Genomic DNA, 17,749 nt, shown 5'->3' with positions numbered 1-17,749 from the left:
CACCTGTGAACTGACCGGACGCTGGACAGCAGCGGCCGGTGCAACGTCCGGTGCACCTTTTCCAGCAAATCTTCAAGGTTCCTTTGCGCTGCCTATTCTCAATCAAGTCCCAACTTGAATAAGATCTAAATAAGCACCAATTGAGACTGATGTGAGTGACCTCTCTCAAACCCTTATATTTTTCAAAATATTTTGCCTTAGGCTATAATTCTTTTTAAGAAAATAGGCAACAAGAGGGCAAATGGAACAAAACGACAGAACAACATTCATGCATATGCAATACTTGTAAGTAAATCTAGTTGCTTATCAAGTTTGATCCAAGGTTAAGCTTCTTCACACGCTTTTCAGCGGTTATCTTAACTATGTTAGACAAGCCCTATATGCATTGCGACAAATTTAAAAATGTTGTATATTACAATGAATGCAAGGGACAATACAAGCTCAATTTTTAGTGAAGTTGCTAAAATCAAGTACATTGAGCTCATTCTATAATCTACAAAAAGTAGCCTCATCTAGCGATTTAGTAAAGATATCTGCTAATTGATCTTCGGATCTTACACCTTCTAGTGATATATCATTTTTAGCAACATGATCTCTTAGAAAGTGATGGCGGATATCTATGTGCTTGGTGCGAGAGTGTTGAACCGGATTATTTGCAAGTTTTATCGCACTTTCATTATCGCACAAAAGAGGTACTTTCTCTAGTACTACTCCATAGTCTAGCAAAGTTTGTTTTATATATAATATTTGTGCACAACAAGCACTCGTGGCAATGTATTCCGCTTTGGCGGTGGACAAAGCCACACTATTTTGTTTCTTGGAGGACCAAGACACAAGTGATCTACCAAGCAAATGGCACCCTCCGGATGTGCTCTTTCTATCAACTTTGCATCCGGCGTAATCCGAATCAGAATAGCCAATCAATTCAAATAAAGCTCCTTTGGGATACCAAAGGCCAATGCTTGGTGTGTGCTTAAGATACCTAAGGATTCTTTCTATGGTAATTAAATGTATTTCCTTAGGACTAGCTTGAAATCTAGCACACATACACACACTAAACATGATGTTGGGCCTAGATGCGGTTAAATATAACAAGCTACCAATCATAAAATAGTAGATAGTTTGATCAACCGGGTTACCTCCCTCATCTAGGTTGAGATGTCCATTTATAGGCATTGGTGTCTTGATTGGTTTACATTCATCCATCTTGAATCTCTTCAGAAGATCTTTTGTATATTTCTCTTGAGAGATGAAGATACCTTCTTTCATTTGCTTGACTTGAAAACCAAGAAAGAATGTAAGCTCACCAATAATTGGCATCTCGAACTCCTTCGATATCAATTCACCAAATTCTTTGCATGAGTCTTCATTTGATGATCCAAAGATAATATCGTCAATATATACTTGACAAATGAAGATATGCCCATCAAGCTTCTTGGTGAATAGTGTGGTGTCGACCTTTCTAATGGTAAAGCCCTTCTCAATAAGAAAGTCCCAAAGGCGCTCATATCAAGCTCTTGGGGCTTGCATAAGCCCATATAGTGCCTTACAACCTATAAACATGATTAGGGTATCTAGGGTCTTCAAACCCGGGATGTTGATCAACATAGACTAGTTCATTAATAAAGCCATTTAAAAAAGCACTTTTCATATCCATTTGATATAGTTTCATTTCATGATGTGATGCATATGTAAGAAGGATACGGATAGCTTCTAATCTTGCAACCAGTGCAAAAGTCTCTCCAAAATCCAAATCTTCAACTTGAGAGAACCCCTTTGCAACTAGTCTTGCCTTGTTTCTCACAACAACACCTTGATCATCTTGCTTGTTGTGGAACACCCACTTCATTCCAATGACTCTTGCACCTTTTGGTCGCTCTTCAAGAGTCCAAACTTCATTGCGAGTGAAGTTGTTCAACTCTTCATGCATGGCATTGATCCAATTTGGATCTTTAAGAGCTTCTTCTACCTTGGTAGGCTCATAGCAAGAGACAAAAAAGTGATGAGCAATAAATGAAGTAAGTTTTTGAGATCGATTCATTACATCCTTTGATGGACTCCCTATGATGAGATCTTGTAGATGATCTTATAGGAGAGGTGTGTTTCTTCTATTGACCACTCGAGGAGGAGGTTGTGGAGCATCAACATCTTGTGCTTATACCACCATTTGCTCATAGGAGATATGAGTATCTTCATTTTCTACTCTCCTATCTTTTTCACCATCTTGTGGCACACTTGATGAAGAAGATTGGTTGATAACTTATACATCATCTTAATCATCTTTTGGCTTGATGTCTCCTACTAGAATATTCTTCATAGCCTCCCTCAATGGTTCATCACCTACATCATCAAGATTCTCATGTGCTCCTTGGGAGCCATTAGATTCATCAAATTACATATCATATGTTTCTTCAACCAAGCCGGTGGCATGATTAAATACTCTATATGCTTTGGACTTCAATGAGTAACCAATAAGAAAACCTATATCACAACATCTTTGAAACTTCCCTAGGTGTTGCCGCTTCTTGTAGATGTAGCACTTGCAACCAAACACCCTAAAGAAGGAGACGTCCGGCTTCTTCCCATTGAGCAACTCATACGGTGTCTTGACAAGGAACTTTTGAAGAAATAGGTGGTTGGATGCATAACATGCGGTGTTGATTGCTTCCACCCATAGAGCTTCGGAGGTGTTGTACTCATCTAGCATTGTCTTTGCAAGAGTGATCAAAGTCCGGTTCTTCCTCTCAACTACACCATTTTGTTGAGGAGTATAGGTAGCGGAGACTTCATGTTTGATTCCAACTTCATCACAATAGGATTTAATATTTGTGTTGTCAAATTCTTTTCTATTGTTACTTCTAATCTTCTTGAGCTTCACTTCAAATTCATTTTGAGCTCTCTTGGCAAACTTCTTGAAGCAAGATGCAACTTCGGATTTGTCATGAAGAAAGAACACACATGTATACCTTGAATAGTCATCCACAATCACAAGACAATAGAGATTTCTTCTCAAACTCTTGTATGTTGTTGGTCTAAATAAATCCATATGTAGGAGTTCTAGTACTCTTGTGGTTGACATGAAAGCTTTGATTGGATGAGTGTTTGCAACTTGCTTGCCGGCTTGACATGCACTACAAAGCTTGTCCTTCTCAAACTTCACATCCTTCAACCCTCTCACCAAATCATTCTTCATAAGATTCTTGAGTGAGCTCATCCCAACATAAGCAAGTCTTCTATGCTATAGCCACCCAAGTGTTGTTTTGGTGAATAGGCAAGTTTTCAAGTTTGCATCTTCGGAGGTGAAGTCAACTAGATATAAGTTGTTATATCTAAATCCATTGAATATCACTTAATTGTCATCTACCTTGGATACAACAACCTTCTTCTTGGTGAATAAGCATTGAAAGCCAAGATCACACAACTGCCCAACAGATAGCAAGTTAAAGCTTAATGAAGCAACATAAAGCACATTAGAGATGGAATGATCATTTGATATTGCCACTTTACCCAATCCTTTAACATTGCCCTTTGAATTATCTCCAAATGTTATTTTTCTCTTGTCCATCTACCTCTTCATCTAGTGAGGTGAACATACGAGGATCACCGGTCATATGTTGAGTGCAACCACTATTAATAACCCAATGACTTCCATCGGTCTTGTAGTTCACCTACACACATGAGATTCAAACTTTAGGAATCCAAACTTGTTGAGGGCCCTTCACCTTCTCAACAAGTGACTTAGCCATCCAAATCTTCTTAGGCCTACTTTTGTTGGGGGTCCTAAGAACATGACTTTCATCTTTCCACTAGAATCTTTTCTAAGCATGTAGTGAGCATTGAAAGCAAAGGGTCTAGCATGCTTGGACAAGGGTTGTGGTGATGGAGTTTGACACTCATGAGCAAAGTGGCCTTCTTGTCCACACTCAAAACATCTCTTTGGCTTTGATTGTTGGTGTTGAGCTTGGGCCTTCTTCTTCTCTACACTTGCCATATATCCAATGCCACTTCTATCCATCTTCATGACGGTATTCATGAGTAGCTCACTTTGAAGATGCTTGCCTCTAGCAAACTTGCTCAATCCCACTTTGAGATGCTCTTTCTCCATCTTGAGCTTCTTGTTCTCTTCCTTAAGAATATCATTGTTCTTCTCTTTCTTGAGTTTCTTGTTTTCTTCTTTGAGCTTCTTATTCTCAAGGATCAACTCTTTGTCATGATCAAGAATTTCTAGCACAATGGTGTTGTGACTTTTCATCTCTTCAAGATCTTTTATGAGCTTCTCATTGTCACTCTTGAGCTTGACATACTCATCATAGTCATTGCACTCAACCACTTGCTTGCCTTTGCTACTAGATCCATGCTCAATGCTTTCATCAATTAAATCATCATATGAAGTAGCTATATCAATCTTGACAACATGGTTAGTAGCATCATGTGGCCTATTTGGTAAAAATTCTTGAACAATAACAAGAGTATCATGATTAATCTTAAGAGTAGTATATTCATCTTTTAGCTTGTTGTGGCTAGTGATGAGTTCATTGTGCACCCACTCAAGTTTATCATGTTTATCTTTAAGCTCTTTCTTGGAGGATTTGAGCTCTTTGAGTTTGGATGATATAGCATCATTAGTTTCTCGAAGCTCATCATTAGCCTTTTCTAATGTATCACACTTAGCTAAGAGTAAATCATTTTTAGCATTAAGCTTTTCATTTGTAGCTCTACTCTTTCTAATGATCTTAGTGTATTTTTTTAATATTTTAACAAGATCATCGTATGTAGGTGAGTCATCATCATCGCTATCACTATCATCATCACTAGCATGTTCATCATCACTACTATCATCACTCTTAGTTACCTTGCGTTCACCTTTGGCCATAAGACATAGGTGTGTAGAGGATGATGGCAATGATGGCGGTGAAGATGCAAGATCAATAGCAATGGCGGTCACCTTTTCATCGTCACTATCATTATGGGATGATCCATTTGATGAATCAATGTCCGTGAGCCAATCACCGACAATGTAGACCTTTCCACCTTTCTTCTTCTTGTAGAAGTCTCTCTTTTTGCCATCTCTCTTCTTGTATGGCTTGTTCTTTTTCTTCTCATCTTCATCTTCATTGCTTGAGTCATCTTTCTTGCCCTTGTTCTTGTTCTTGAACTTGTCTTTCTTGGGCTTTGTACATTGATGAGCTAGATGGCCAAGTTCGCCACAATTGTAGCAATCCATCTCGGAGATTGGCTTTCTTCTTGAGCCAGTGAAGAACTTCTTCTTCTTGCCGTCAAACTTGATGCCACTCTTGTTTAGCCTTTTTAGCATCTTGGCAGTCTTCTTCACCATGAGAGCAAGGCTTTCTTCATCATCTTCATCACTTGAGCTCTCATACTCAAGTCTTGTTTTGCCCTTATCTTGGCTAGCTTTGAATGCTAAGTCCTTTTCTTTCTTCTTTGTAGAGGATGAGCCATCTTGTGGGGTGATGTGCATGTACATCTCATGAGCATTGATCTTTCCCAAGATTTGTGTCGATGTAGCGGTGGAGAGATCACCTTGGTGTAGCACGGTCATAATATGGCCATATTTGTCAATGGGAAGGACACTCAAGATCTTTCTCACAACGTCGGATGGCGACATTTGAGTAAGTCCAAGCCCATTGACTTTCTCTACAAGAACATTCAAACGTGAATACATCTCATTAGCACATTCTTTGGGAAGCATCTCAAATGAATTTAGCTTTTTAATCACAAGATGATAGCGTTCCTCACGCTCACTCTTAGTTCCCTTATGGAGTGCACAAACATCTGACCATAGTGCATGGGCGTCTTTGTGGTTCCTTACGCGGTTGAACATATCTTTGCAAAGACCTCTAAAGATGGTGTTGCGAGCCTTTGCATTCCATTTTTCATAGTTCACTTTATTGCCTTGAAGTTGTGCAGGATTCTTAGGTGTTGGGAACCCTTGAGAGGCGGCTCTAAGTATTCCAACGTCTAGAGCTTCTAGGTATGCCTCCATGCGAATTTTCCAATATGGAAAATCATCCCCCTCGAAGATAGGAGGAGGTCTATCCCCGTGAGACATCTTACTCTAAGCGGTTAAGCTTAAAAACATGAGCACAAGGCTCTGATACCAATTGAAAGGATCAAGATGCCCAAGAGGGGGGTGAATTGGGCTAATTCTAAATTTTCTTGCAATAATCAAATCCTACGGATAGCCCAATTAACCCCTTGTGCCTAGAAAAGTGTTTCTATCAAATTAACGCATAAAAGACTTGCAACCTATGTTCCAAACTTACTCTAGCATGACAATTCTATGAATGTAAAGACAAGTATTGAATTGCTCAAAGTAAATACTTAAATTAAATGCTCAAAGTAAATGGAGAGAGGAATACGGCGATGTTTTGCCGAGGTATCAGAGAGTCGCCACTCCCCACTAGTCCTCGTTGGAGCACCCGCGCAAGGGTGTAGCTCCCCCTTGATCCACACAAGGATCAAGTGCTCTCTACGGGTTGATTCTTCGACACTCCGTCGCGGTGAATCACCCAAAGCCGCTCACAACTTGAGTTGGGTCACCCACAAGCTCCGCCGGGTGAACACCAAGCTCCCAATCACCACCAAGCCGTCTAGGTGATGGTGATCACCAAGAGTAACAAGCATGAACTCTCACTTGACCACGCGAAGCCTAATGAGAAGATAGATGCACACTTGTCTACTCTTGATTCACTAATGAGGTTTTACTCTTGGATTCTCAAATCACAAACACCTCACTAGGACCTTGCTCTTCTTGGCACTCACAAACATGTTTCTCAGCTGTTGAAATGAGCAAAAGTAACTCCACATACGAGTGGAGCTTCTATTTATAAGACAGCCTGAAAAATGAACCGTTATGAGCTTCTGCGGGGTGACCGGACGCTCTGGTCATGCTGACCGAACGCTCCGGTCAGTTCAACCCGCGCAACAGTTTTTAAGTGATGACCGGACGCTGTCAGGGTCCGGTCAGTAATGACCGGACGTGTCTGGTCGCTCTTGGATGCTTACTGTACTCGACTGGACGCTGGATACTCAGGGTTCGGTCAGTATTGACCGGACGCGTCCGGTCACACTTTCTCAAGTCTGGACCCTTACTAGAGTCGACCGGACGCTGGCTCTCAGTGTTTGGTCACATTGACCTTCCAGCGTTCGGTCACACCAGACTTGTTCTCCTTGGTCAAATGAACTGACCGGACCCTGCGGCCAGCGTTCGGTCGCACCGGAGCCAGCGTCCGGTCAGTATTTGACCCTCCATTCACTTCCAACTCTCGATCATTTATGAATGAAGTTTGCTCCATGGGATCAAAGGGCTTCGTAGGAGCTACCTAGAGCTAGTTTTAACAAGTGTGCACCACACCTAACTTACTAGACTCAACTAGGTCAAGCTACCCGTCCATACCCCCTTTAATAGTACGGTCAATGGAAAACAAAGTCCTAAACTACTCTAAGTGTCTCTCCAACTACAATCGACACTTAGAACTAGTCATCCTTAACCTTGTCGTCCATCCTTTGAAAATCGAAACGATTTCCATCGAGGGGGCATGACAACTTTGATTGCCCAATCAATCTTCATTACCATGACCTAACTTAATTGCCTCTGCAAAACACACGTTAGTTATAGTAATTTTGTATTGTCATTAATCACCGAAACCCAACTAGGGGCCTAGATGCTTTCAAGCAGCATGGCAGCCTAACATATCTGTGTACTAGGATTAGATGGGTAGAGTTGTATATATAGTTTCCCACTACAACTCAGTAAAAAGAGCGAGTTCAGTTTTACCATCTCCTCTGCAGAGCTCCGACCAACACTGGCGCTGGTGCTATATGTGTGCGCTCTGTTCTTTCTCTCTTCTTCTACCTCTAGCCATAGTATGTGGTCGATAACACCGATGAACGATTGGCTCACCCGTGTGGAAGATCCAGGGGCCAACAACCGTCACCGTCCCTTCTGGCCTTCTCTACGCCACCAGCTCTCGCACTACTGCTCCGATCGAACGTGCATGGCACCACCTCGAGCAAGCATAAACCTTTGCTTTGCTTAATTACCACGGGCAGAAGGAACGAGCTGTTGCAGCATCTCTAGATGGACTACACATCTTCTGCCATGGCGACAGTGTACCAACAAAATGACACCTCTTAGACGGTCTCCAACAAGGAGTACCCAAACACAGCACCCATTCGCTTGTTTGGGTCCTGCACAGTAAAAATGATCCGCACCCAAAGTTCAGCTTCCCCAACAGACGACCTAAATCATTGTACACCGGTAAAATATCCCGTCTCCTCTCTCCCTCCCCTCGTCACTTCTCTTCCCCTCCCTCCCTCTTCCTCCTGATCTCCCCTTGCCTTCTCTCTCTCTTCCTCGCTCCTCGCCGTCGCTGGATCTCGCCGTGGGAGGGGGAGGGTGCCTGCCATCGCCGGATCTCGCCATGGGAGGGGGAGGGAGCCCGCCGCTGCCGGATCTCACCATGGGAGGGGGGAGGGAGCCTGCTGCCGTCGGATCTCGCCGTAGGAGAGGGGAGGGAGCTCGCCGCCGCTGGATCTCGCGCTGGGAGAGGGGAGGGAGCTCGCCGCCGTCGGATCTCGCCGTGGGAGCGCTGCCGGAGGAGGGAGGAGGGAGGAGGAGGGACCGCCGGATGCTCGGTCAGAGGGGGGGGGGGGGGGAGGGGCCGCGCCTCGCCATGGGAGGGGGAGGGAGCCCGCCGCTGCCGGATCTCGCCGTGGGAGGGGGGAGGGAGCCCGCCGCCACCGGTTCTCGCCGCACGAGAGGGGAGGGAGCCCGCCGCTGCCGGATCTCGCGCTGGGAGAGGGGAGGGATCTCGCCGTGGGACCGCCAGATGCTGCTGCGGCTGGAGGGGAGGGAGCTCACGTGCTGTTGCGCGGCCGAGGCAAAGGGACAGAGAGGAGACGCAAAGGGACGGAGAGAGGATGCAAGTTTGCCTACCGTGTTGCCTCCGACGCAAAATGCCTCCCGTGTTTGGATACTCCGTTGGAGGATGGTTTTTTGCCGAAAATCACTGTGCACTATGCATTTTGGAGATGGGTCACGGTTTGTCAACACTGTTGAAGACAATCTTACCTCTACATACATGTGCCCTAGCTAGCTTGTTCCTTACTGTATCTTCTAGGCTTCCAGGCGCCAGCAGCGACAAGAGCAAGGAACGAATCAGCTAGCTTTTTCGGTCCCAGATGGCCAGATGGACGACATGTGTATGGATCCTCCACCGCACTCGTGCTGCTGCGCGTGCCTGAGAAAACCCAACCCAACCCAACCCAACCAGCACCAGCAGAATATATTCGATCCTCCGGCAGTGGAATGGAACCAGGGTAGGCGTAGGCTCGTTCGACGCCTCCGTCCGATGAGCCTGACGGTGGATGACGTACGACAGTGAACCTTCCGTCGGCGAGAGCAAGACGACGCCATTGTACCTGTGGGATGGGTACGTCAGCACTGAGTAATGAGCAGATGAATTCGACCAGCTCAAGATTAGTCCATCAGTTCATGCATAGCGTACGCTAATCCTAATAATTAACAATCCGGCCCGTGGTTGTTGAGACATCGGTGGCGCGCTGATGGAGCTAGTATTACTACTTTTCCTTTTGTATTTGCATTGGATGGAAGGAAGGAAGAAAACGATGATGGAGTATCACTGGTTACTGAACGAGACGAGAGATCTCTGTGTCCCTGACCGTGTGTCTTGTGTCTATCTATATCCTTAGCAGAGAAGGCAGGGAGCAGGTGCGGTGTGCCCTGGGCGCGAGGAAACCTGCTGACACTGATCTGCTGTCTCTACTCTAAGCGCGTGATTCACCTCGTCGTGTAAACGAGTTGCGATGATGGCCACTGGATCGAATTGCAGATGCAGGTGGCTTGTAGACAAGAGAAAGAGGAGACCTCTGCATCCCGCCTCCGCTGAAATGTAAAGCAACAGCTAGCTACGGGCTACGGTAGGTGAGACGTTCAGTCAGGTTCAAGCATACGATATACTGACCGTCGTGCAGGGTCCAATCCGAGTGGGCATGATCATCTAGTCCATGGCAACACGGCATTGTTGGCATGGCATCATCCCAGCCGCGAGCGCGGCTTTGGCGTCATTAGGAGGATGAGTGCGTCGTGAGTGATGATGCTTATTCCCGTTCGCCGTGGTATGATGGCGCACCGCCACCAACCATGCGCGGCGCCGTCCGTCCGTGTCTGTGTCCGTGTGTGCGCTCTGCGTCGTCCGCGGCCCGCTCGGCAGCTAGCTTATTCGTCCTCCTTCACCCCTTGCCCTGGCCCCTCAGTCCCTCGCCGTCGCCGGCGCTTCGGCTACCGCGACCGCACGGGGCCGGCAGCCCGGCACGGCAGGGTACTCAATCGCAAACAACCGTCCTCCACGCAGAGCCTTGGTAGTCGACGGCTAGTGAGGTTGTTGCCCACTATATAATAAGGAAAATACATGCTGTTTGGTTCTCTAAAATGTAACATAACCTCCCCACCCACACACACACACACAAAATTAGCTTTACACAGGTTTAATCGGTGTTATTTGCTCCGATTTTCAGTTCCATGCACAGAGCGTTATCTGATTCCATTTCCACTTACATTACTGCTCCTTAAACCAAACGGTACCTTAATATTTTCTTTGGCCTTGTTTAGATTGCAAGTTTTTTAACCCTCTCTCCATCACATCAAATCTTTGGATACATGCATGGAGTATTAAATATAGATAAAAAAATAACTAATTACACAGTTTGATTGTAAATTACGAGACGAATCTTTTGAGCCTAGTTAGGCTATGATTGGACAATAATTGTCAAATACAAACGAAAACGCTACAGTGCCAAATACTGATTCCTAACATCAATCTAAACAAGGCATATGTTCAAAATTATAAGTCAATTTGACTTCTCCAAGTATTGTTTTTGCTAAACACCTAAATATACCTTATATCTAGATACATAATAAAAGCTATGCATCTTGGTTACCATAACAACTTACATTTGGAACAGAGGGTGTACAACTAAAAATTACATTTGGCCAAATTTTTTGGACAAGTAGTCAAATTCTAGCTTGCCAAGTTCGATGTAACAAACACAATAAGCATACTGTTATATTGGGGTGGTACCATATCATAATAACATAGGTATAGTAGTAGATTACACTGCAGTTTTCTTCTTTAGAATTTGGCAAATGACAAGCAATAGTTTTCTTCTTTAGAATTTGGCAAATGACAAGCAAATAATATTGCCAAACGTACTACTATTCATAGACTGCCAAAAACAGCGCGCTTTCTTTGTCAGAGAAATGCTCCTCTACTAAACAAGTTCTGAATGAAATCCCAAAAACTGAAAAAAAAAATCCAACCAAACCTATTGCAAAATGCTACAATAACCTCACAAAGGTAATAAAATCCAGCCATCTCAAGACACTTCCGGGGGATTGCCAATTCGCCATGCATGGTTCACAGCAGCCAAAATGCTGGCTCTGGCCAGTAGCCACCGCTTCATCCGACATCGTGGACGGCACAGCTAACTAACGCGGTACGCCATTGCACTGTGCACCAGTTAATGCCTGGAGGCTGGAGAAGAAGATGCAGTAGACCGAAGCAGCCATTAATCTCTCTCCTTTTGTTATTTTATTTAAAAAGAAATTCTCTCTCCTTTTCCTTTCTACTAAATCCGTTCTAAATTATAGTTCATTTTACTTTTTTTTTACTCTAAGTTTGACCACTTGTCTTATTCAAAAATTTATGCAAAATATTATTATTTTTATTATGGCTTGTTTTATTAACAAAAGTTCTTCAAGAATGACTTAAATTTAACTATGCTTGTATATTTTTTAAATAAGACGAGTGGTCAAATTTAGAGTTAAAAAAGTCAAACGAATTGTAAATTAGAACGGAGGGTATCTGCAAATCCAGTGTGCTCCCCACATGAGCACACACAAAAAAAAACATTCTTTTGCCCCGGACTTAGTAATAACAGCTAACCGCCCCAGAAAACTCCAAAAATCTGGCGCCAAATCATCCAGCCCCAAACGCCCAAATCTCGTTACTTTACATTACATCACGAAAACGACCAAAATTGTTCTTTTTTTTTATAAGAGCAAAAACAACCACGAGCAGAGCAGCAGAAGTACTACGAGTGAGAGAGAGAGAGATTGAGGGAGAAAGCGAGGCTCTGTTCGGCATAAGCCGGCTGATAAAGTCAGCTGAAACTATCTTAGGTCAGGTTTAGTTTACAAAAATTTTGGCGCAATATCCATCACATCAAATCTTGCGGCACATGCATAGAGTACTAAATATAGACGAAAAAAAACTAATTACACAGTTGGGTGAGAGATCACGAGACGAAACTTTCGAACCTAATTAGTCCATAATTAAACACTAATTGCAAAATACAAACAAAACTGCTACAGTAGCCAAAAACTCAAAAAAAAATTTTGCATCTAAACGCGCCAAAAAATTTGCATCTAAACGCGTCCGAGAGAAAAAACACTGTACATTGATAAGCCGGCTGATAAGCGTCATCCTCTCTCCCCTCCCTCCAATCCGGCAACCCCGTCTCCTCTCTCTCTCTCTCCCACCCCACCTCACGCAGGCGGCATTAATGGATTCCGCAGCCGCGGCCACCTCCCTCCACCCCCGCATCCTCCCGGCCGCAGCGAGAACCCTAACGTGACGCGCTCCCCCCGCACGGATCCTCCTCTTTCCACGGCGCCGTTCGCTCCGGGTGCTCGTCGGGGGAGAAAAGAAAAGGTCGCTGCTTGGGGAGCTTCCACGGCGAGGGTGGCGCGGCGGCCCAATGCGGCTCGATCCAGATTGCTCTGCGCCGCGATTTGCCTCGGGTTGGGCTCCGGCTCCGTGAGTCCCCGCGCCGTTGACCCCGCTGCTGCTGGTGCCGTTGCCGCCGCAGCCTCGGAAAGGTTGCTTCTTTATGGCGTTCTGTGTCTTTTGTGTGGGCGGCCTGTGGATTCTTGGAGTGGTTTGTGCTTGGGACTACCTACATTCTGGTTAAATTCGTACAAGGTCGCTGGTAGGATAGGACGCGGGAGTCAGCTCTTGGTCGGAATCTTTTGGTTTTCTGCGGGTTTTCCTGGGTCAAATTCGGGATGAAGATTTGGTTCTGGGAGCAGAGCTGTCTTGATTAGCTACCTTTACCTGCATTTGGGCGAAATGGTTTAGTTCTCTTGTATTCTGTTGATTCTTTGTGTTTACACGAGGTGTTGTATTCGCAGGTTTGTTTAGGTGGTGAGGAGAAATGGATGTGGAGAAACCTGCTTCCAAGGGGCATGGTTTCTTTTCCCTCTTCGATTGGGGAAATAAGTCTAAGAAGCGCATGTTCGTCGGGAGCACGAGCAGTTCTCCAATTCTGAGTAAGAATTTTTGCAATAGGAGTCCAGTGATTGCTGTGCACAAGGTACATTTTTTACAAGGGGTCGGGCTAAATTTGTATCCTGATTTTTCTTTGCAGAGAATGCTGGAGATGGGAAGGATATTGATGATAGTACACCAAGTACACGGTCAAATTCAGTGCGTTCTTTTGCCCCTATTTATTTCCCTGTGCCGTCCAGTGTGTTGCTTATCTCAGAGTCCTGAATATACTATGATTTTGTGTATTCCACAGATCCTTGAAGACGCCCCAAGCTTGAAGGAAAGCAGTGAACATAGCTGCTCATCTTCAGTAATTGATGAAGAAGCTCAGTCAAGAAGGAGTCCGACGGTCGTTGCTAGGCTTATGGGTTTGGATTCTATGCCTGCGGCAAGCTCACCTGAATCCAATCACGTGCCATTAACCGTGCAACCACCTTTGCAAACCAACATCCATGAGGATTTGATTGGCAGAAGTTATGCTGGTAGTCCCCTTAAGATGCCGGGTAGTCCTATTGATCGGTATAAAATGGAAGCACTGCCTCCAAGACTTGCCAAGAGGACACTATCTGTTGCACAGTATAAGTTGTTGTCTCCCATGAAAAACCCTAACCATATATCCAGCAGGAATGCTGCTGATATAATGGAAGCAGCATCGAGGATCATCAGGCCTGGAGTAGAAAATATCAGTTCTTTCAGAGTTCATGATGTTGGGAGTCCAAATGCTGCACGTGCCTACAATCCAGGAGAGATCATAGGAATCCAACAAAGGTCACAGAAGCTTAATGAAGCAATGAGGAAACATGATGGTCCTGCATCTTTTAGGCCGCCAAGTGGAAAACCTTCAGATGGAAGATTAAGAGGTTCAGAGGGTGCCTTGTCTTCCAGGATCTCACAGTCAAATGGATGTGCTCCAGTTGGTCCAAAGGTCAAACCCGGTAATAGATTAGACACTGCTCGAGCTATGCATCTCCAAGAAAAAGGGGGCATGAGAAAAGGTGGTAGAAAGCTTGAAACTCGCAAGAACCCTGAAAATAGCATGGCTGAAAGAACTAGGTTGAACCGGCAAAAGGATAGTAACCAAATGGGCACAAGTTCGTCCAGTGTGCCTGTGCCAAACAACAGAAAACAGAATGCTACGGGCACCAAACATAAGGTGAATTCAAACCCAGCAACCCCTAGCAGACAACGGAGCAATATTCACCAAATAAATGCCAATCCCAGAAAGGTGAGGGCGGCCAGCACATTTGCTGAAAACAGTAGTCAAGGTAGCAGAAAGGTGGACTTGCAGCCAAATGCTCATGCAAATGTAAGAAATAGTTCTATACCCAAAGCAATACCGAAGCCAAGAAGATTACAAGACAGGAGAGTGTACTCTGATACAAGCCAGTCAAGTGATAGTATTCATTCTGACAGAAGCCAGAGGCGGGTTCGACACAATATTGTGATTGATGAGCAATCATCTTTTTCAACAAACAAAAAGAAAATCAGCACTGAGATTGTTTCATTCACATTTACCTCACCAGTTGATAAGTCACTACATGGCATCCACTTCCCCAATCATTCATTGGAAAAACAATTTATGTGGAATCTGAGCGCTGTGTCAACTTCAAGCAATACATCAAACACTAAACTTGATGTCATTGATGGTGATTTTTTGGGACTCCTATTGGAGCAGAAATTGAGAGAGTTGACGTCTGGTGTAAGATCGCCCTACACTAAGCCAGCCAAAGGTGTCCAAGTGCACCACACTTCAACAGCTTTGGAAGATATGGCATCAGCATGTGAAACATCTAGCATTGCTTCTACTGATTATGATAGGGAGTCATTACAGTCTTTCAGTGATGGAAAAGCTACTCTCCCCCAGACAGATCTTTCTACTAGAAGTGTCCAGGTATGGCATGACAGAGACTCTGGTGCACGTCTTTCAGTCAGATCCTTTTGTCAGCACCATCTCTTGCATATTAAGTTGCTAGTTCTGAGCATATGATGTTTGCTAGTTGTTACTATATCAGATCAGAGTAAACTTGAAAGGGAATTACTTTATGTTAGTTTAGGCATGGGAATTTCTCTCCATATAAGGTACACATTTTATAACACACGTGTTTAGTTTTCTTGTATTGGAAGTTTGGAAAGACTTTTTTTTTGTGTGAACGAAGTTTGGAAAGGTTTTGACTATACAGTAGGCAGTTGCTCATAATACATCAAAATATACATATATTTTATTCCTGCACTAAAGAGAGGCCCATCCCCCGTATTGCTCATCAGAAAGAAGAGATATGGAGTGATAGTTTGTTCCTGACTTGTGCGCCAGATAATGGCAAATGACTTTTGCTCATAGTCATAAGCAGTTCACATGGTAAATCCTTCATTTTTCACTAAAATTAGGTGCATACTCCATATATTCTATTTTCAGTATAATCAGGTGCATGTCTTACTTTTTCTTATAATTAGATCCCTTTTTCCATCTATTCTAACTGAGGATGCAAATAATGAGATCAGAGTGAAGTTAGAAGCAGTGACTTAATGCCATAGATCCTTATATTTGAAGGGAACTCCTTTATCAGTCTGTTCGGGAGGCCGTATCGTATCGTGGATTATTTACTATTGGCTGGTTTGGTGTGAGAGAAAAACACTGTTCCCGGCTGGAAATTTACGATCGTTTACGAGCAAGCGAACAGGCTTGGATTAAGAGTTGAACAGTCTTATTTTGTTGCTAAAAAACTGTAGATTGACACCGATATAAAGAGGACTTTGTCGGTATTAATGTATACATAACAGGTTAAACATTAATCTTTATGCTAACATATCTACCTTTGATCAGTCATCTCAGCCTGTGAAGTATGATCATGATGTCACGGATCGAGCAGAGGTTGAGCATCTTGGCCGAAGTCCCCTTTTCGCATGGGAGGCTTCTATTTCAACGGAAACCTGCAGCTCATCAGAGAGCTGGAGGAGTGCAAATGGTAAATAGAGTAGCTTGGAATTTGCCATAACAGTAGACATGGACCTTTCTCAAAATCTTTCCTGTTTTACTCTTGCAGGAACAAGATTGTTTAGTTCAACTGAAGGAGCAACAACTTCTGACTCGACACACTTCAACAAATTCCTAGAAGCGGATGCCTCTTCAGAATATTCTGACACAGCCTCATCAATCACAGTGGCTACAGCAGAAATCCCTCGATCAGAAAGTAGCAGCTCATGTCATATGGATAATAGACAAGAGGTGGAGTTTATAAGAGAGATACTGAATGCTAGCTCTCCTGCCCGGCACATTTTCTCTTATTGGGAGTGGTTTGGAAATTCAGGTATTCTGGATCCACATCTGTTGGAGGAATTAAATGGCAATATTAGGTTGTTGGCTGGTGAAGAGGGCAAAGGTTATAGACTGAGGCGGAGGCTGCTCTTTGATTGTGTCAATGAATTATTGAGTGTGAAATGCGCTTACTACTTCAACGCTGGCTACAGCTTATGGTTTATGGGGATGGCAGTTCTGCAGAACTTGTCAGCGGAAGAAATCCATCGAGAGATGACCAGCCTGAAGGTTGCCGAGGAGTGGATGGTGGATGAGCTTGTGTACAGGGAAATGAGTAGTCCTCTGGGGAGCTGGGTTGATTTCAAGATGGAATCATACCAAGCTGGCGGAGACATAGCGGCGGAGTTGTTAGGTTCCTTGATCGATGAAGTGGTTGCTGATCTTCTGACTGGCTCGTCTTCCTAGCAGATGTTGGATCCCCTCACTAACGATACCAGTTGACAGCCACAAGGTTTTTGTTCCATGTGTTGTCCTATATCTGTATATCGGTAGCTCGCTCGAGAAATTGTGTAGTATTCCTAAGATGAAATGTCACTAACGAAACATTCTATGTTTGTGTCCTCAGTTAGAATAGAAGGAAGAATGGATTTAATTCTACAGAGGAGGAAAATATTAAATATGCACCTAATTTAAGTGAAAAATGGAAGGAAAGACTTACTTATCATTAAAACTGGTCCCTGCTGTCCATGTAAACGTTGCGGTTGAAACGTGAGTACTAAGCCTGGGCGTTCGGGTTACTCGATTTTTTCGGGTCGGGTAATTTGGGTAATTTAAAATTCGGGTAATAAAAATTGCTACCCGATATTACCCCGAAAAAACACTACCCGCAAATTCGGGTACCCGATAATTCGGGTTCGGGTATTACCCGATATACCCAAATTTACAGAAAACAACAAACTGCACTAAATTTCAGTAGCGATCTATACATAATTTCAGCAGCAATTTCTATAGAATTTCAATAGCAATTTGTAGTGAATAATATATTACAGTCACTTATTCAAATAGAGAGAATTATATTCTAATAAAGTGATAAGTTAAATGGTTCAGCTAACAACACATGATAAAT

At 43.8% G+C, this 17,749-nt stretch overlaps 1 protein-coding gene across 2 annotated transcripts; it reads left to right on the top strand.

The window, feature by feature from the left end:
• Positions 1–12,535: 12,535 nt before the first annotated feature.
• Positions 12,536–17,318, top strand: LOC136480584 (uncharacterized). Of its 2 annotated transcripts, none has more exons than XM_066478092.1 (6): positions 12,536–12,860; positions 13,235–13,372; positions 13,471–13,529; positions 13,624–15,261; positions 16,192–16,333; positions 16,412–17,318. In XM_066478092.1, the coding sequence occupies exons 2-6, from the start codon at positions 13,258–13,260 to the stop codon at positions 17,086–17,088; spliced, it is 2,631 nt and encodes an 876-aa protein (XP_066334189.1). In that variant the 5' UTR covers positions 12,536–12,860; positions 13,235–13,257; the 3' UTR covers positions 17,089–17,318. The 2 variants fall into 2 exon arrangements, with proteins under 2 accessions (XP_066334189.1, XP_066334183.1); XM_066478086.1 differs by having other exon boundaries at positions 12,536–12,922.
• The last annotated feature ends 431 nt before the right edge of the window (positions 17,319–17,749 follow it).

The sequence above is a fragment of the Miscanthus floridulus genome, chromosome 1 (assembly GCF_019320115.1).
Source record: "Miscanthus floridulus cultivar M001 chromosome 1, ASM1932011v1, whole genome shotgun sequence".
Classification (NCBI taxonomy): Eukaryota; Viridiplantae; Streptophyta; class Magnoliopsida; order Poales; family Poaceae; genus Miscanthus; species Miscanthus floridulus.
This window is presented reverse-complemented; position numbering and strand designations above follow the sequence as displayed.

What these genes read in the sequence shown, in the direction of transcription:
- LOC136480584 (XM_066478092.1), top strand. Translation starts at nt 13,258, where the DNA reads ATGGATGTGGAGAAACCTGCTTCCAAGGGGCATGGTTTCTTTTCCCTC. An exon ending in GAGCAGTTCTCCAATTCTGA is followed by an intron (nt 13,373 to 13,470) that starts GTAAGAATTTTT and finishes TTTTCTTTGCAG; the next exon opens with AGAATGCTGGAGATGGGAAG. An exon ending in CAAGTACACGGTCAAATTCA is followed by an intron (nt 13,530 to 13,623) that starts GTGCGTTCTTTT and finishes TGTATTCCACAG; the next exon opens with ATCCTTGAAGACGCCCCAAG.